At 44.2% G+C, this 20,650-nt stretch overlaps 1 protein-coding gene across 1 annotated transcript in view; it reads right to left on the bottom strand.

The window, feature by feature from the left end:
• Positions 1-20,650, bottom strand: part of efr3a (EFR3 homolog A (S. cerevisiae)) — a 50,567-nt gene that overhangs the window by 1,313 nt on the left and 28,604 nt on the right. Inside the window, exons 6-19 of the mRNA XM_068340230.1 lie at positions 18,168-18,317; positions 13,040-13,180; positions 9,842-9,920; positions 9,614-9,749; positions 8,048-8,218; positions 7,858-7,972; positions 7,060-7,111; positions 5,750-5,922; positions 5,591-5,666; positions 3,918-4,079; positions 3,475-3,606; positions 3,304-3,371; positions 3,084-3,211; positions 1-86 (exon numbers count right to left, since the gene is read on the bottom strand). Coding sequence (XP_068196331.1) covers positions 1-86; positions 3,084-3,211; positions 3,304-3,371; positions 3,475-3,606; positions 3,918-4,079; positions 5,591-5,666; positions 5,750-5,922; positions 7,060-7,111; positions 7,858-7,972; positions 8,048-8,218; positions 9,614-9,749; positions 9,842-9,920; positions 13,040-13,180; positions 18,168-18,317 — 1,669 coding nt within the window. The remainder of the gene's footprint in view (positions 87-3,083; positions 3,212-3,303; positions 3,372-3,474; positions 3,607-3,917; positions 4,080-5,590; positions 5,667-5,749; positions 5,923-7,059; positions 7,112-7,857; positions 7,973-8,047; positions 8,219-9,613; positions 9,750-9,841; positions 9,921-13,039; positions 13,181-18,167; positions 18,318-20,650) is intronic.

Genomic DNA, 20,650 nt, shown 5'->3' with positions numbered 1-20,650 from the left:
CTTGTCCGGCAGGTTGTTGGACATGATGTCCACCTGGAGGGAGACTGTGTCCACGAAACTCTTCCTCCTGGTCATACGGTCTTCGTCTGCAAGAAGAGATCATTTGATAAGTCCCAGGAAGTCCTTACAAGGACTTCCTGGGACTTATAGTAATGATGTAACGTCAGCAGCTCCTTCGTCTATCCGTCTGGTGATGGTTTGATGCTTCCTGTCTGGACAGGAAGCATCAAACCATCAGCCCCGTCTTCCTCCCCATCACCTCCAGTGATCATCGGTGCATCGAGGTCATCGGACGCGCGTCAGACGGGCCGTGAAAACAGGGGAACAGGGCTGCGCCGCATCGTAACGGTCGTTGGGATGAGTCATGGCGACCTTTACGGCGCATTTCGAGCAGGTATGACTCAGCGGCCGGCCGGCAGACGGCCGTGTGTTTCCGTTAGAGCATTAATGGGAGGAAAATGAACAGAACGCTGCTCTACATCTGTCTCATCAGCGGGCGTCCAACCTCTTAATGTCCTTCAGTCCATCTGAGCGCTAATCTGTGCTCCAGAGCTAGGTGGCTAACAGGCTGTTAGCTCCACAGATTTACGGTTAATCTTTTTAGCCTCAGAAGCAAGAAGCTGATTGGTTCATTAAGAATCCATCTGGTAACCGTACATTCTAGACTATAAGTCGCTACTATTTTCGAATGCTTAAACAACGATACGGCTAATCTATATATATTTACACGCTAACGGCCTCCAGGGGGCGCTGTAACAGGAAGTACAAGAGCGAGACAGACAGGTGGAAAAGATAATGCAGAGAAAAAGACGTTACCGTAGTTTGATTGTGTTTCGAACAAGCATTTTTCAGATCATGCACAAAACTAATGATGGGAAACATCATGTGATGAAAGTCACATGATGTGGTGGTGGTGGGGGCGGGACTACGGAACGACGTGCACAGAACTACATAGGCCGTCTGCATGTCGTGCATGTACTCACCAGAACATTTCCAAATGGAATGCAAGCAAAAGGGTTTATAAAAGTGATGAAAGCATTCGGTACACAGCAGGACGTCTGCACACAGCTAGCCACAAATGCTAACAAGCCGCAAGGACGTATCTAAAAGGTGTGTGATCAGGGGGCGGAGCTCAGTGGGAAGACCTTCTACACAGGAGAGGGAGCTGACTTTGGGAGGTCTGCATTCATTAAAAAAGCCTCAGAAACTACAGGGAGCTGTCGGGGAATACTTCAAGAGTTAGCCTGTGCAGCTACGCTAACAGCCGCTACGCTAGTTGGTTACCTCTGGATGTCTGCTTGCACCTGTGAAGGATTTTTCCTACTGTGTAAAGCACTGATTGACGGGCAGCAGAGGGAAGGAAAAGGAAGCACATCGTTTGTTAGATCCAAGGTTCTTGTAGAAGCTCTATAATTTATCGAGCAGCGGATCGTTGGAAAGGATAAAAAAAAAAATTCTTCGCCTCGGAGTTGATACCGATTCATGCTTGACTTGAAAAGAGACCCAAAAAACTTGTCGAGTCATTTGTATTCATGGATTCTTACTGGGGCTTCACGTTGTCCTGATGTTAGGAGTCATTTCATAACCAGCATCTACGACACGCTCATGCTTTATACGCTGATGACGCTTTTCTGTTTAACTTTACTGCTGGTTCATTAAATAACTCCTTAAGCCGATAATCCTTCAAAAGGATTTTTGGCCAAATCTTTTCCTAGATGGTTGGAAGTCCTGGGGAGCAGAGTGAGGAGGGGGGAATGTGATGAAGAGTCCTCTCATCGCGTCGTAGAATCCTCTTGAACTGTAATTTTTAATCTAGACTTTCCTTCTTATGCTGCGAGAGAGTTTCATGAATATTTGACTTGTTTGTTTTATTAAAAACGTAGCCTGAAGACGCTCCAAACGTTTGATAGCTGCAGCGAATCAGGACAGTCAAATTCTCTGAATACAGTGGTACCTCTACTTACGAATGTCTCTACATACGACATTTTCTACTTACGAAACGCCTCAACAGGAAAATATTGCCTCTAGTTACGAAAGAAATTTCGAGTTACAAAAGGTAAAAATACAGTAGGGGCTGATACTTGCAGCTCCCACAGGTTCCTGAACGCAACATTCTTATAGCTGCTCTGCCATTGGCTATTACCTAGCATCCTGGCATCCCATTGGCTAAGAGGGACCTCTGTGTGGAGCTAGATAGGTGTCTATGCAGCGTCCTCGTCATTCAGCCCTCGACCCATGAGGTGTTCTGATAGTTTTACATAAATATATTAACTTTTAGAGTATTCACTATGGACCCCAAGAAAGTGACGGAGAAAAGAGGAAAAGAAAAGACGAAGAAAAGAGTTTTTTTGTTCGTTCAAACAAAGGAAGAGATGATAGAAAAGCCTGAAAAAGGGATGCGTTTGGTTGATCTCACCAAAGAATATGGCCGTAATGCATCTACAATCACCACGTTATTAAAACAAAAGGAAGTTTAAGGCGTTTAAGGCGTCGCGTGGGTGGTTGGAGAAGTTCAGAAGGAGGACTGGAATTCACTCTGTTGTTCATGGGGGGGCAAGAGGGCATGAACCAAAGAGGGCAAAAAACAATGAGGACAGCAGTTAAAAGGTAAATGACCGTCATTTTATTCTTTACTCTATTCTTTGTTTTTTACATTATGCACAACTCTCATTTATTGTGTAATAATCTAATCGTAACATGTATTTGTTACATGTTTTGATGCATTTTTATGCTTTATAAAACATTTATGTATGGATTTTTGGGGTTTTGGAACGGATTAGGGTATTTGCACGGAAAACACTTTTCTACTTACGAAATATTTCTACTTACAAATTTTTTTCCAGAACCAATTAATTTCGCAAGTAGAGGTACCACTTGTACTTCCTGACAAATTTGGTTTGGCATATTTATGGAGTTTGTTGAAGCGCACAGCACAGCAGGAGCTCATGAAGACTTCATGAGTTTAAACAGGTTAAATGTGTTTAACAGAACTTAGCACGAGCTTCGATGTAAAATGAGTCGCAGGACGGCTGTGGTTGAAGCTACAACAGAGCGGCAAATCTTTTCCAATCAGCTGACCGTACCTGTGACCTGGGGAACGTATGGAACCGACAGTCTCTCCGCGTTGTATCCCGGCCCGGCCAGACAGTCCGCCATGTCGGCCGTCTGGAAGTACAACAGTCTGTCCTCCTTGTCCAGAGATTCTGGGAGTCTGAACGACAAACAATGAGCGGATGGATTTCGTACCGAGTCCGTTCATTCATCCAACGGAAGTAAAACAGACGTGTGCGACGTTATACTTACGAACACTTGTCCCTGAAGATGTGCTCTGGGAGGAGGTATGGAGCGTCCATGTTCCTCAGCTCAATAACCTGGAGACAGAACGATAGAAGAACGACGATGGAGAGTCATCAGCGTATAGGGAGAACAGTTTCGCATCATGATCAACCATCCCAGAATGACAGGATGAGGCACCTTGCTGACGTGCTGACAGAACGGAGGGTTAGCAATCATCTGACTCAGGAAGTTGAGGTACGCCGCCACCAACGCCATGACGCCACAGCGGATGAACATCGGCATGTTCTCCTCGTTTGACAAAGCCAACTCCTGCACAGACCCAGCCACAGGAAATCCTTAAATGTTCTGAACATTATTTCTATCATTCCTGAATTAAATTTCATTATTTTATTACTTCTGATTTAGCATTTAGCAAGACGGAAAATCTTCGTCTTCTTTAAAGTCTTCACACGTGACTGGAATTCAACGTCCAAATGAGATTTGGTATCTTTTACTCAGTGTAATCGAAGAGATTAGAAGATTCTTTACTTGCGAAGTCAAAGAACTAAAACGAATAACATCATAAAATGCCATTTAATCGCATTACTCCGCTCTGACTGGGCTAATAGCTAAGGTTTTACCTGCAGAGCGATGGCGAGCCGGATGAGGTCAATGACCATGTCCTCGTTGGCCAGCTCGATGGTGAGGATGGCCAGGGTGGTGAAGAGCAGTTCAAAGTTTTTATGGACGTTGTCCTCCTCTTTACAGCCCAGATAGATGTGACGGTACAGCTGCTGGCCGTGCTAGAGGCCAAAGAGAGAGCAGAGCTTTAACAACAGGAAGTGAGACGACAAAGAAATGAAGGAATGGAGGTGGGAAAAAAGAGAAATGTTAACTGCACTCTATACGATAATAAAACCGACTACCTTCCCTTCCTGAGGTCTCTGATGGTTACATGTAGTCTTTTTGGGGCAGTTTCTATTTTCTGCCACCAGAAAACCTCGAGTCCTCCCGGCCTACTTAGGATGTCTTTTCATTTTTTTGTCGTCCTGCTTCGGCTTTCGTGACTTTTTTTTCCGCTGATTTTTAATCCAGGAGGAACTTTGGTTGCAGAAAAGTAGTTATGACCTTCAGACGGAAGAATGTGACCCAGAAAGAAGGGATGGCGTACATCTAAGGGATGTCTGGTGTAGGACAAAACCTGAACTGGAATAATTGAGGTTCAGGTTTAAGTTTAGGTTCAGGATCAGGATCAGGATCAGGTTTAGGTATAGGTTCAGGTGTAGGTTAAGGTTCAGGTTTAGGTTCAAGTTTAGGTTCTGGTTCAGTTTCAGGTTCATGTCTAGGTTCAGGTTTGTGTCCAGGTCCAGGTTCAGGTTCAGGTTTAGGTTTAGATTCAGGTCCAGATTTAGGTTTAGGTTTAGGTTCAGGGTTCAGTTTCAGGTTCATGTCCAGGTCCAGGTTGAGGTTTAGGTTTAGATTCAGGTCCAGGTTCAGGTTCATGTTTAGGTTTAGGTCCAGGTTCAGGTTCAGGTTCAGGTCCAGGTTTAGATTCAGGTCCAGGTTTAGGTTTAGGTTTAGATTCAGGTTCAGGATAAGGTTTAGGTTTAGGTTAAGGTTCAGATTTAGGTTTAGGTTCAGGGTTCAATTTCAGGTTCATGTCCAGGTTCAGGTTCATGTCCAGGTCCAGGTTGAGGTTTAGGTTTAGATTCAGGTCCAGGTTCAGGTTCAGGTTCAGGTTCATGTTCAGGTTCAGGTTCAGGTTCAAGTTCAACAAGTTTAGGTTAAGTTTCAAGTTCAGGTCCAGGTTCAAGTTTAGGTCTAGGTCCAGGTCCAAGTTGAGGTTGAGGATGAGGTTCAGGTTCATGTTCAGGTGAAGGTGCATCTCAGGAGATGAATTCTCTTTCTGGATGGATGCATAGATGGAACCTGTTTTACGTCTTTATCCTTCAGGTCTAAGCCGGCTCCTTCTGCTGAGGCAAAAGTGCTTCAGCTGTGAAACGTTCAGCTTTGCATTAAAATGCTTTTGAAGAAACAACTCAGCACTCACTGTATCTCCTGCACCCTGATGGAAAGTGAAGATCAATGACTTCAATTCAACATGAACGAATACAATCAACCTAGAAGCATGACCTCGTGCAGGACCTCTCTGGTTTTAAGTCATTCCAGGAACAACCTGCATCTGCTGAAGGTCCCTCTCAGCATATTTTCCACAGATATTTATTATTTCCACCCAGTTTGACACCGTTGGACCCCAAATAAAGACATTTGAGACCTAAGAGATGTTTGAGGACAGCAGGACGATTGAAAGCACCTTCTTCATGAACGCCACGTCCTGCTTGGAGATCTTCTCTCTTTTAATCTTCAACGCTGCGACGTTGGGAATGATTCTGCAAAGCAGACGGAACGACAGACACCAGAATCAGAACCGCACAAACACAACCGAAGAAAAGAATCCCTGGATCAGGCCTACCTGATGCCGCGTAGCTTGGCGCGGTTGTCATGGCGATCGATGATGTTGTGCAGGATCTCCAGCACCAGCTGCCTCAGCTCGCTGTCCTCCATCAGGGAGATGGAGAAGAGCGGATCCAGGAAGGGAGGGGGCAGGGCGGCCGTCATGGACTTGGACTTGAAGCCGGAGGTCACCTGAGGCGGAGAGAGAGGTGTGAGCGGGATTATCGCGGCGTGATGGGATTAATCCTGAGGGACCCGTGTGTAGGAACACGGTTCAGCGGCGCCGAAAGGTTAAACCCACAAGTCGCTGAGGACGTCCAAATGTTGACCTTCCCTCTGAGTGGGTGAGTTATGATCAGCGGGAACGACAGGAGTGACGCGCGCCGGACGAGGAACGCTAACGAGAGCAGCGGCGCGCCGATGCTAAACGTTCAGAAAGTCGGATAGAAAACGAGAAACACGTCCGATCGCTCAGGAGAACCTGATCAGAAGGAAACCAATGGTTTGGCCCCGAAAAACGGGTTTGAAATGTCGACCTTTGACCCGTGTTCAGACGAGATGAAAAAAACAGCTCTACACACAGATGACCAAACACAATTCAGCAGGACAGGACCAGAAGAACCAGATCTGAACTGGAACCCTATGTAAACTGGAACCCAATATGAACTGGAACCAGATCCAAACCGGAACCAGATCCAAACTAGAACAAGATCCAAACTGGAACCCAAACTAAACTGGAACCCAATCTGATTTGGAACCAGATCCAAACTGGAACCAGACCCAAACTGGAACCCAATCTGAACAAGAACCAGATGCAAACTGGAACCCAATCTGAACTGGAACCCAATCTAAACTGGAACCCAATCTAAACTGGAACCAAATCTAAAGTGGAACTTCACCTAAACTGGAACTTAATCCAAACTGGAACCAATTCTAAACTGGAACCCAATCCCTATGTGGGACTGGAGACGATGTTAGGAGAATAAAGGGGCGCATTTAAAGCTGGAGCTGCCCTTATCCTGCATATTGATCAGCTAATCGATCTATCAGCTGATCGATCAGCTGATGTATTGCAGGGGACACTGAATGTATTTCCAAAGAAATACGGCTTAAAGCCAAGGTGCAGAACAACTTTTGGGGCATCGACTGTATTTTCAACTTCTAGAATCGCTCCTTAAATCTGCACGAAAGAATAAATCAATGATGCCTTGATTTAAAAAAACAATCACTGATACTTTCTGTCATGTGACCCGACCTGATATCGGCACCGAGCCAAACATGTTCACACCGACCTGCAGGGGGGTTCAGATGTTCAGCTGAGGGACTCACCATGATGAGGGAGCTGAGCAGCATGGTCTGGATCCGTTTGGTCCCCTGATGCCTGAAGGACAGGAAGCAGCCGGTCAGAGGAGTTCACATTCACATCAACCCCACTCGACTAACGCCGCGTGTCGGCCAATCAGAACCAGCTATTCTTCTGACGGGGGATGAAGATGTGAGGAGGAGGAGGAGGAAGGAGCTTCGTTTGATTTGGGATTATCTGTTCCCCCTGAAGGCGGACGGATTATTATTTTTTTTATGGAGGAGATCAGCTGTTGTTTTAGGAACCGAAAGTCACTGCAGCGCCTACAGGAGGTCGGGTTTAGACACTTTGATGTGTGTGTGTGTGTGTGTGTGTGTGTGTGTGTGTGTGTGTGTGTGCAGCATCACGTCCTACAACAAACAGTCACTCTGAAGACAACGTTTCCTCCTTCACCTTCATCTCCGTGTTTCAGAAATGTCTGCAGACTCTCACAGGTAGCGGCTCCCGTTTCATTAGCATAAGGCTAACGGTTTGCGTGCTAATCGCTAAACCTAAGGAAATTTTTCTGTTTTCATTTAAATTCTGACTACATCTGAACAAACTGAAGTCGGTGAGGATTGTTTTCCCCACAAGCTTCACTGATTCCTCCTAGAGCGCCCTCTAGTGGGATGGAGGAGGAAGGCTGCAGACTTCCCCTCAAATGTACAGAAAAGCTAATTAAGCGTACGTCAGAATCAGGTGAGAACACTTCAGGCCCCGCCTCCTGGTGGCTGTAGATGGGCTTTAGGAGTTGTAAGCTGATTGGCCGTCATCGGGTGACTCACCCGATCTTGACGGTGTCCAGGGTGTGGCAGGGGGTCCCGTACACCGGCACTTTACCCATGATGAACATCATGACCTCGGCTCGCTGGTAGTCGGGCAGATTTCCCCCGAAAAACCCTGGAATTGGAACAAATCGATGACTCAGCGCTCAGCTGATTCCACCAGAAGTGCTGACTCATCGCTCCTTGGTACCGATGGTCTGGATGATGGCGTTCTGGACGATCCGCTCCTCGCTCTCCTTGCCGCGGCCGGAGGAGGCGCTGGAGGTGGAGGAGTTCCTCCTGGAGATCTCGCCCAGCTCAAAGTCCACGCTCATGCGGAGGTGTTTGAGCAGCGTGTTGAACACCTCCAGCACCGTCGGGCCTGCGATCGGACGCGACACGTTAGCGACACGCCCAGAAAAAAAGAAAAACACGCAAGAAAGAAATTATCCGTGCAATTTGGTAGCAGTTTTTTAAACGGCTTCCTCCATTAACAGCTGATTTATTTCCACTGAAGCAGGAATGAAAAGTCATTATTCCAAAGTGCTCGGAATTTTTATCGCTGCATTATTCTACCAATAAAAATGTCTCAAGCATCATTTTCAATTAAAACGGACGTGATTGGAAATCTGGATGAGAACACAACGTCTTTTGTTTCCTAAAAATACTTGTTTTAGAATAAAGTGGTTGCTGTTGAAGACTCATCTCACTCCACATTAGCTAGCCGCTAAGATAAGCTAAGCTAAGCTAAACCCAGAACGTATCCATACTGGACTGATCCATCCATCTAAGCTAGGGAGGAAACATCACAGAGCTACGAACCAACACCACGTTTCACGCCAGACAGCGGCGCACTAACGGTACACTGGAGGAAGACAAACACCCGCAGATGAAGATGAAACCTCGTCTTCAGGACGTTAACGGCTTAAGATTTATGATTTTCTCTGCAGCATTAAAGTTAAACGACTTTCTGATTCTGATAGTTTCATTCTCAGCAGAATTCCAACACCAAAATGGAATTCGCATGAGTCAGAAGTCGCTGTATTTCCTGCTTTTTCAAAAAAAAAAAAAAGACAGTCTCACAGATGACATCATCATCCATGCTAATTTAAAAAAAATCAAAAATGATCTGGATTTTTGAAAAAAAAAAAAAAAAAGACGTCTGAAAAGACCGCAGTATGCATGCCGGGCCAGTAGATGGCATCACAGGCAAATTTGATGATTCAGCACGTTATTTTTAATAGATTTTGTTCAGGGGGTGCCTGCATACAACATATATATGCATGTCTAACATCTGTCTGTATGGTGTGAGTGAAAAGATAATTTCCCGTTTCTGGGTCAATAAAGTGAGTTTAAGTTTAAGTTTAAATTTAAATGGAATAAACATTATAGTTGTTTGGTTTCCTGACATCGTACGGGTGTTTTTCTATTCCTAGCCTGGCATTAAAACGTGTCATTTTGAAGCCACATGTATTACCCCGAAACGTGCTAATGCCAGGCGTCTGGGGTAACGGGGCAGCTCTAGGGTGTATCTTCAGGAGACTACGACCACACTCATACTGTACCCAGCCACAGATTCACGGGGGGAACCGTGATTCCGCTTTCGAACACGTCACTCCGTTTGGTCTCTTGATTCATTCCTATCCAGAACAAACATCGTTGGAAACAACAAGAACAACCTGGACCTGAACTCTAATCCACCTTCAGGGGACACGGACAAACTCGCAATGGAGTCCTGACGGCCAATCAGAGACGCCGGTGTGCCCACAGGACTCACCCACAGAGCCTTTGGCGGCGATGGCCACCGTCTCCAGGAGCACCTGGACAATGCCGGCGCGGACCCGGGGGGTGTTCTTGCTGTGGGTGTCCAGGTGGTTGAGGACCTGCTGGATGACGTGGTGGGAGTGCTGCGCCTAGAGGATGGAGGACGTCATGACAGCCTCGGGTCGGGCTGAACTCACATTCACATTGGCCGTTAAAGGTTGACCTGAGGCGCGTTTTTTACCTGGATGGAGTACATGATGATCCTGAAGCAGGACACGGCAAACTCGTTGGGGTCCCACAGGTGGTGGTTGTCCAGGTGCCTGCAGACAGGAGGCAGGTCAAAGGTCACCTGAAGCATTCTGAACATCTGTTTCAATGTTGGCTAAACTCCCATGCTCATGAAGTTTTGTTAAATAAAAGCAAAACCCACCAAAACTTTGTCGTGAATTTCAGTTTTGTTTTTTTTTAACGAGGCCGTTAACCTTTTCGAGCCCAATATTTCAATTTGAGCATCAACATATAATCATTTTAACAGCAACTATGACAATACAATAAAAAAGAGGCGATCATCAATCAAAAAAAGTAAAAAAGCAAAAGTTACGGAGTCACTAAGAGCGAAAACCATCGTCTGGAGACCAGAAGATTTAAACGATTGTTCACCAAATAAATAAAACTGTCGCTGTTTCATCTTTAATGACGTTATTAGTGATTCACTGGGATACTATTCTGTTTGATTTATTGGATGAAAATCTGCATATTTGCATTAATGTCGGTGAAGAATTGATAATAATGGCTGTTTTATAGCGGTTTGTGGTCATTTTGGGTAAATTAAAGCTAAGTTGTCTTACGTTTCGGTACATTTTTCACATTTTGAGGCCCGTTTGGAGTTTTTCCGAGACTGTTTTTACCTTTAAAATGTGAAATTTAACTTAACTGCGATCTTTGACTCGTTTCGTGAAATGTGCCAATTTGTAGAAAAATGTGTTGTCGATGTTCAATGTGCGGTGGATGGACCCCTGAGATTGGTAGAGGAGGATCCAGATAACCTGACATTTTGAAGCGTCGTCGTCATTGCTGAACCGATACGAACGCACCGCAGGCACAAAGGTAAAGAGAAGAAGAAGAAATCCATTCAGAGAGCAAGAAAGAGGAGGAAAAGAGTGAAAAGTCGAAGCTGATTGTTTGAGAACAGTTATGACGTCAATCCACACCCCCAAAAAGTAGCCCCCCCTCGATGTTAACCCCAATCCCTGCTATTTATAGTCTGAAGATGCTCCTCCTCCTCCTCCTCCTCCTGCAGGAGAACTGGTTTCACCCTCAGACGCACTCAGACAGAGAAGAAGAGTCTGTTTAATGGAGAGAGAAATTAAAGAGTGAAACGCCTGAATGGACGCCGTCAGTAGTGAGACCTTCAGCCGCTCTGACGTAAACCTTCAATGATGATCTACCCACGACCTGTCTAACATCTACGATCAGTCTACGATCTGTCTAATAACTGCGATCTATCTATGACCTGCCTAATATCTACAACATATGTACGATCTGTCCACGATCTGTCTAACATCTACGATTAGTCTACAATCTGTCTACGACCTCTCTAGTATATACGATCTAATATCTACGATTTAATAGCTACAATCTATCTACGATCTGTCTAATAACTGCGATCTATTTATGACCTGCCTAATATTTACAATCTATGTACGATCTGTCCACGATCTGTCTAACATCTACAATCAGTCTACAATCTGTCTACGACCTGTCTAGTATATACGATCTAATAGCTACAATCTATCTACGATCTGTCTAATATGTACGATCTATTCACGATCTAATAGCTACAATCTATCTACGATCTAATATCTACGCTCTAATAGCTACAATCTATCTACGATCTGTCTAATAGCTTCAATCTATCTACGATCTGTCTAATATCTACAATCTTTTTTATGATCTAATAGCTACAATCGATCTACGATATGTCTAATATCTACAATCTGTTTAAATTTACGATCTACAATCTATTTACAATCTATATACGATCTATGATCTATTTAAGATCTATCTGCAATCTATCTGATATCTATTATCTGTCTAATATCTATCTACGATCTAATATCTATCTATGGTCTGTCTACGATCTGTCGAATATCTACAGTCCAACTAGAATCTATCCTGACAGAATGCTGGAATAAATTTCCACATTAAATCCTCAACAACAATTGGAAACTAAAGTTGCCAGCGACAGCAATCACCATGGTAACATCAAAACATTCGTTTTGGTCACATGATGCAGTGGAATTCTTTAATAAGCAGAAGTCAATGTTAGAACAACCAAAGTTAACATCCAATGAGGCGACTATCCAGGAAGATTTCCCTTCGATTCCCTTTATTCGTCCTGTCTTGTTGGTATTTTAATCGTTTCACGGAACTGAGATTAAATTACATAAAAAACAGCGTCAAACACGTCGACCAATAAGATTCCACATCAGAACTTTTCGAGGCACCAGCACCTCGCTACCCGTGGGGTTGGCAGCGCGTCTCCAGATCGCAGCATCTGAGAGACTTCACTCTGAAGTTCAAATGGCGCTAAGTGTTGTGTTCAGGGCCGCGTGCACCAACATGAAGTGTTTCAGTGTCGGAGGGAAGGGGCCCCCCGGGGAGCCTGAGATGTTCACACCGATAATGACTCCTCCAATCAAACGGCCCCCTGTGGCAGCACGTCCTCTGACTTTTCACACCCGGCCTTCCTGCTGTCACGTCTATCACCATCACCGCTGATGTCCGACACGGAGCGGCGCCGCCGCCGCTACACTTGTTTACAATCAGGGAATCAATCCCGATCCGGATGAGTCCAAAAGGTCGCGACCCCGTGACCCCTAAAACTGTCGTGAAATGTGAGGATCCTGCTTTTCAAAAATATTTTTTCTCGATGAAGGTCTGGCGTCGTTAGCAAGTTAGCTGGTGTGCAAAAAAAAATTAGCACAGCAACATGCATTAGCATTAGCAGGTTAAAAATAAGGAAATTCATTCTACGTTAGCTTGAGAAGCTAAAAAGACCCGATGCTAAACCCTGGAATTTAAATATGAGGAGGAGACGTTCTTCCACTCCGCGGAAACGGACTGTGACGGGAAATCTCCAGGGGGGGGGGGGCTCGGCACTTTCGCTCGGTAATTGCCCAATTTATATGTACCGTGCTGAGTGGTGTGGGGGCGGGGCTACAGGAGCGGCGAAGAGGGCTTTCATATCCCCCGGAGGACCCGCCGCTCACGCGCCAGGCGTACGTCCCGCCACAGCATCCTTTAATTTCCTCTCTGAGCTGGAAGTGCGTGTGTGTGTGTGTGTGTGTGTGTGTGTGCGTGTGTTTGTTTGTGTTTGCTGGAACCTGCTGATAAAAAGCAGGAAGTTCACGTGTTAGCGTCCCCGTCGTGTACTCACACCAACACGGGTCGCACGGCGTTGTTCATGTTGCCGTAAGCCGCCCGGCCCAGCAGCTCCCTGAAGCAGTTCTCTGCCAGCGCCGCCGGGTTCTCCTCGCCGTCCTGACCCACCGCCGATGGCGTGCTGGGATGCCCCGCCCTGAAAGAAAGAGAGAATTTGAGGGTGTATCTTCAAAAAAACAGTCACATGTAAAGGTGTGGAAAGAGGAGGATGAACCAAAAACATCCTGAAGGTGAGTCTGCAGGACGGCAAGAATCAATCGTTCATATCGCTCTCAACGAATCGGTAGAGCGCAGAGAGCAATAACCGATGGAGGAGGGAGGAAAAGGAAGGAAAGACCTGCAGGAAATGAGAGAAGGATGGATGGATGGATGAAGAGAGAGAGAAGGAAGGAGAGAGGAATGAAGGATTAAAGATGAGGGAGAAGAAAATCAATACGAGGAGCTGAAAAAAAGCAGGAATCAAATCAGAGTATTGACCAGCCTCATCAGATGAGTGTGTGTGTGTGTGTGTGTGTGTGTGTGTGTCCAAAGCTACAAAAAGATGTGTGGGTAAGATATTTTATCTCGTGTCGACTTTATTTTCTGGTTATGAGAACTCGAGGAGGTAAGAATAACAAAAAACGACTCCAGAAGTTTTTTTCTTTCAAATTTTATGAGGAATTGAAATAATTACAATTTTTAAGTTTTAAATTCAGTCGTTTTGTCACACGTTTGTTCTTTCTGTGACGACTGAAGTTAAAGCGTGGAGTAGGCCTCGAGGCAGAACCACAACGGAGGGAATAAAACATCAGGAGGTGAGGAAACATCAGCGATGAAAACAAAACGGACACAATCAGAAGCAAAACAAGAGTCCCTCATCTGCTTTTAACTATTTGACGTAAATTAGTCCCTCCAGATACGAGTTATTTGAGATACTAGCCGTGTTTCAGGACACCACCACCTGTTGGCGGATGGATACGACATCAGTGAGACCGGATCTCGTTCTCGTTGGTGGAGTAAAGACGTAGCTCGTGTGTTTTCGTGACCTTTGCGTTGCTCTTCATTCTTTACGTAACTTGTATATAAATAATTATATACAGGTGAAGTCTGCGTGTCTATTGGCTGATACAAATGTTATTTTTCAGAATCTGATTTTAATTTTTTTCAAGACAGGATTTAAATGATTTCAGTTATTTTAAATGGTTAAATGTTGTCTGTCTTATGACTTCAGTCACTGATCAGATTAAACTCGCATCTCCAGGTTCTACTTTTCCTTTCCTTTTCACCTGAACGCCTCCCGCGTCTCATCTCCTTGCGTCGCTGCCAACAAACCCGCGGTTCTGGCCGGAGACCAGAGCGTCCTCCTGATAAATGTAATATTGACAAAATAAGGCGATAGACGATCGCTCTGCAGCAATAAGTCCGGCCCAGATGGGATGGAGGCAGGTGGGCCTCCGGAGGAAAACAACGCAATTACTGTCAGCCCACACGGCGCTTCAGGGGAAATTAAATGCTTATTGCTTATAAGAGGAGGGACAAGATAGATAAAAAATTAAAGAGCCTCCTGCAACGGAAGGTGGAATGGTTTTGTTTAATGAAGTGACGAGAACCAACTTGGAGAAGGGCGGAGACCGATAGGCAGTCGGAGGAAAACGGAGTAAATATTAAATTCCTCCGAGGACGGCGGGGGAAGCGTTGGGAGCGGGGCAGGTGCGTGATTTACATCCAATCCCGAAGGCTTCATTTAACGCACGCCGGAATAAATCAAGGGCAATGTGTTGGAAAGGATGCAAAAAAAAGGGGTGTTTAATGTTCGATTCACGCCAATGGTAAAGCTGGAGAAGATCGCCGCCACGGCAACGGAATGTTCACGACGATTGTTGTGTCAGCGCGAAATGAGAAGCGACAGATACGACAAAAAACGTTACGCCGTCAAAGAGGAGGATGTACAATCGGAACCCCAGCCAAATTCACCTTTATCATTATACAGTAGTTGGAATAAAACAGTTTTCTGCTGGTCGTATCGTTTTATTTTATTTGTTTCTGTCGCTATGGCGACCCTCAGGGCCCTGTTCTGATGTCTCTACAGTTCTGATCACAACAATCCCTGTTGCTTTTATGCAGATGATGCACAGCTTTACATTTAATAATCGAAGCGCTTTAGCTCCTCCCCTCACGTGTTCCTGTTATTACCTCGGTCACATGACTACCTTCTTAAAGGGGCCGCTCCGGCCGCTAACACAGAATACATTACCGCTAAACTGAAACTCCCCAAGGTAGCAGAACCAACAAGAAACAAGCGGTGTGACGTTACGAGAACGTTGCTAATAAAGTTGATACAAACTGGATTCACCTTTATTATGATAGTTAGAATACAAAAAGTTTTTAATCTGGTCATATTTTTTGAATTTTGTTGGATTTATCCGCCTTACTTCAAAGGAAAATCATCTTAGCATCTCCGCAAAATGTTTCGATGATTCTTTAATGATAGAATTTGTTAGCTGGTTTTAATTTTAGCTACCGTTAACTGGTTTGTTAACTATTTAATCCAGACCACCAGGGATGATCAGGTTGATAGTTATTGACCCGTATTTCTCGTATCCCTGGTCCGTCGATGGTCCCGATCTTTCGGTTCTATCCTAATCAGATTTGCCACAGCTAGTTAAAAACGTGTGAGCCAATCTAATTCACATCTATGAGGTTTTTCCATCACAGGAAAGTGAGAAGATTTTATCTCTACTTGTTAATCCTGCCTGAAAAGCTATGATTGTTTGACTTTTTCTCGTTTAACTTGAAATATCACAAACTATTGGAATTAAATTAAAAAACTGAGGGTTCCTTCAGACGAGACAATGAAAAAAAACCTTCATTTGTTGCACGAAAACATAGAAATAAATAATTGGAGAGTATTTCCTTCTATATTTAGCGTCTCTAGATGAGGTTTAATGAATCTGGTGCAGACTTTGTGCTCTAGGAGGGAAATAAATACATCAAATTTAAAACAGCGGGCAAAGTGGAAGTCTAAATATTTAAAGACACGTCCATCAGACCCGATCTGCTCATTAGCATGAAGACAGACTATTAGAAAAGTCGAGAATGTTTCCATTAACGCCGAGATGATCCCGTGGTGATGAACGCACCGCCTCGCCGTTAATATATGCGGCGTGAGGATGCGAAGGCTGGAGCTTCATTAAATCCAACGTGTTGATTGGACGTCTGGTGGGAAAGGAAAAGACGGGAAGACGGTCGAGCGACGCGTTTGAGGTCAGTGCCGTGAGGTTTCACCAGTGGGATCCATTCAGTTCAAACTCAGGATAAAAAAAAAAATCGTAGCCGTCTTTTTCATGTGTTAATCGTGACCAGAGGTCGTCCACGAGGTTTGATTTGATTGATTGTAAATCTATACGACGTGTAAAAACCTATCTATGGTCCACACGTAAGGAATTTATTTATGCAGGTAAATCTTGTTTAATGTGGTTAATTTGACACGACATAAGTTGAATTAAATGGTAGATAACCATTCCCAGTTCTGAACTGACCTTTATTAATGAATGTGTTTTAATAATATTTACTTAATATTAATCTATTTTAAGCTGACAAACAATTAAATTACATTTTTCAATTAAGTACAGAAAAAAACGTCCGTCTCGTTTTCAGCTGCTTCTTCCTCCTTGTGAGTCACAGGGGTTGCTACGGCCTAATAATATGATATTATATATTTATTCCGATTTATTGACAGTAAAATTATATTATTTGCTTTTAACGGTTAACTTGTGATTTTATGATTCTAATATTTGTGGCAGACGGACATAAAGTGAAGTTAAAATTACTTTTTGATTGTGTATTTTTTTGAAAACTGACGTATTATAGAGACTGTCGAGGTAAGGCAAAGTTTACGTGTATTTTTATAGAAACTAAAATCATCCAACCTTTAATTAAAACTAGTGAATATACTCGTCAATTATTGAATGAATGCTGCAGAAACAAAAGTTTTATTCTCTGCAGAGGTTAGAACCTCTACCCTGAATTCCTCCACATGTGACAGGAGGAAGTTTTTCTGTTCTTCAGGTGGAGATAAGAAGGCAGACGAGGAAAGAAAACACGCAGGAGTAACAAAAAAAAGAAAGAAAGAGAAAAATACAAGGTCCAAAAATAGCTTTTTGTTCACATGGAAACCACCACAACGAGACAGAGGAGGGAAACCACGGCGACGCAGAGGAAGAACGAGGAGGTGAATCTCCTTTTTCTCCCCATGAGGGGTTGCCATTGTTTCCTACATCCCTGAACATCCTCACATCTTCCCCCTGCACTTCCTCATTCCACCACAATGTCTCCTTCCTCTTCCTCTTCCCTGAACAAACAGCTGAATGATAGAAAATAAAGAATAGAATGAAGCCGACGTGAGCAGACAGGTGAAACGTGGAGGGATCGGCGCTAAGCCTCGTGTCACGACTCGTCCATCTCCTGAAACATCGGCGGTGTTCTCAGAGGAGGAAGAGTAGGAGGAAGAGGAGGGATGTCAGGGTGACACACAGACGGGATTTCACCCTTCACCTCGCCTGCAGGCTCAGGATTGAAGATTGAAGAAGTGCGATGAGGTCTGAGGCGTGCGGAGGCGTGAGCGGAGACGAGGATTTCTTTCCGTTGGCTGCCGATCTGATCCGGAGCGACTTACCGCCGACTTATTGCAGGATTTCATTTAGACCACGACTCTCAGAGGGGAAAACCAAAGAAGGGAAGTCGTTGCGTAGCTACGCATCGACTTTTGTGCGTTCGGGATGAATAACGAAGCTCAGACAGGAAAGAGTTCTTCTCTGGTTTAAGATGTTGGATGTCAAGCGATAATTTCCGAATACTTTACGCGATGAGATTGAGTGAAAACGCCCAACAACGAGATGAATTTCGGCATCAAACATCCGAGTTAAATCTGATTTAATCCAGACGTAGCTACGTCTCACGGTGGGGGGATTGTGGAGGTCTGCAGGGCTCAGCGAATCTGAGCCGTTACAACTCCAGAGGGGTCTGAGATTTACCCCCCAGAGGAGGGTAGTAGGGGCGGATCGCCCACATAAAGGCAAAGGCACAAGGGGATGGAGATACCTCCAGGAGTCACTGTAAGAGCGTATGACGGAGGCGGGTCTTACCTGTCCAGGTCGTCGCTGGTCTGCATGTTGAACAGCATGGAGGGGATCAGCTTGTCCATGTGCTGAGGCTCCCAGATGATGGCCTGCAGCTCGTCGTTCACAGTCTTCCTCACTACGCCCTGCAGGCCCTTGATGCCGGCCACCCGGATCCTGGTGAGGAGACACAGATCTAAGAAGAGCTACAACATCTCCTCAGTCCAGAAAAACACTGAAGAACAACGGAAGGTATTTATAGAGACGATAGAGCTGTGTCAGGCAACATCAGTGAGACCGTATCTCGTTCTTTACCGCGTGTTGGCGGATGGATACAGCATCAGTGAGACCAGATCTCGTTCTCGTTGGTGGAGTAAAGACGTAGCTCGTGTGTTCTCATGACTTATGCGTTTCTTTTCATTCTTTATCATTGTTTATGTAACTTATATATAATTAATTATTCACAGGTAAAGTCTGTGTGTCTATTGGTTGAAAAAAATATGTTTGTTTTTTTTACAATTTAGGGGGTTTGTTGCTTTCTCACAAGGCTGGAACGGATTAAAATGTTTTTAGTTATTGTAAATGGGGAAATGTTTGAATTACGAGTTCAGTCACGGAATGGATTTAAGTCGTATCTTGAGGCACTATATATATCTTATATACACATACATTATACACGGTGTGTGTGTATGTGTGTGTATATATATATATATATATATATATATATATATATATATATATATATATATATATATATATATATATATATATATATCCCAATACAATGCCACAAGCACCAGAGAAATTCTATTTGGGAATTCCTCTCCACCTTCAGCGAGACTCCACCGAGGGGAGCGACAGGAAAAGACACCGGCGGGTCTTCCTCCTGTTTAAAGCACATTCCCATGCAGCACCTCCCTCACTCATAAATACAAATGGGGGAGATAAAAGAGCGTTTATGCGCAGCAGCTCTGCACCAACACTGGAGCCACTGCAGCAACGCTTCTGCAAAGCAACGCTTCAACGCTGGAGGAGGAGGACGACCAGCGACGTCCAGGGGTTAGGTGTTCATCCATCCTGCAGTCGGAGGTGGGAGGAAGACGTGACATAAAAGCCTTTTCTGCGTCACAGCCTGACCCAAGCCTCGCTGTCAACACCGTCAGGCTATTTATACCAGCCTAACAATGTGGCTGGAGGGCAAGAGCTTCTCCGTCCGCAAGAAAACGAAAAATGAGATTTTTCCTGACATCTTGCTCCCTAAACAGGCTTTTTCTGTTTCAATAAAAACACAACTGCAGAGTGTTAATTTACACACACCAGGAGGTTAATACGGCACCTGAAAGAAGATGGAATTTACACAAATAAGCCTTTATTTATTTCTTTTTTTAATCAATTAAAGGACCTTTGAAAATATTTAAATATAAAATTTAATTGTTTGTAATATCAACATATATTATATAGATTGGAATGATTTTATTCAGTTTAGCCTAGAGGCGAGTTCATTCAAATTAACTTGTTTTCAAGCTAAAACACTTCAATTTAAAAGATGCTTAACACTGAGCCCTGAGGGACACCACACACACTTGTGTTATTGGAAAAGACCAATAACACAAGTGTCCAGTTCCTTATTCAAAATTAAGTTCTTGGAATCCCATAAATCATTGCTCACAGAATTGAAGATGCTGAAGACGTTTCAGAGTCTCTAACATTTAGAGGTTGATGATTTTATTATAAAATTGACATTTTCACTACTACTCTCATCGGTAATGGTTTGTGATGTCACAAAAACCTTGTAAAGATGTGGGATTCTACTTTTTCAGATTTTATAAATGGATTACAGATACTTCATTGATTCATGTTGCTCACATTACAGGTGAGAGGGGAAAAAGAAAAACCCTGATAGGAGATAAAAATACAAAGACCTGAAATAGACCAAACAGTACATTGAATATGGAGTATTAAAATAGATACGCAGAAGAGGAAGAGGGCTTTTAGACACCGTCCTGGGCTCCAAGAGAAGTCCAGTTCCCCAAAGACTTTATTGGATCTGTTGGAGTCCACAATGTACGACGGCGTACCAAAGAGGACCAACCCCTAAAGCACCCTTAGAACCAGCAGGGAGATGTTCTCCATTCGTCTCAGATTCCATTACCTCTGAAGACCTTAAATTGGTTTCCATCAACGTCTCTCCTGTTGAGCCGTGTGATCTCAGTGGGAGGGGAACAACAGGAAATATGGATCCAGAGAGACAACGTTCAATTCTGCTTTCACTGGATTCACAGAGGATGAGACCTGCACTGGTCGGGATTGTGTTCCAGAACCCTCCCCGCCCCCCAGTTGAGGACACTTCTGGTCCGATCCATCAGTGCATTAAGCTGACAAACAATTACAGTATTTTTCGCACCATAAGGTGAACCTAAGAGCCTTTAATTTCCTCAAAATGTTTTAGAATAGTCCATTCATTGAAGATGCGCCTTACAGTCCAATGCGCATTATAGTGCGGAAAATAC

The sequence above is a fragment of the Antennarius striatus genome, chromosome 18, assembly GCF_040054535.1.
Source record: "Antennarius striatus isolate MH-2024 chromosome 18, ASM4005453v1, whole genome shotgun sequence".
NCBI lineage: Eukaryota > Metazoa > Chordata > Actinopteri > Lophiiformes > Antennariidae > Antennarius > Antennarius striatus.
Note: the sequence above shows the minus strand (reverse complement) of the source record. Positions and strands in the feature narration are given on the sequence as shown.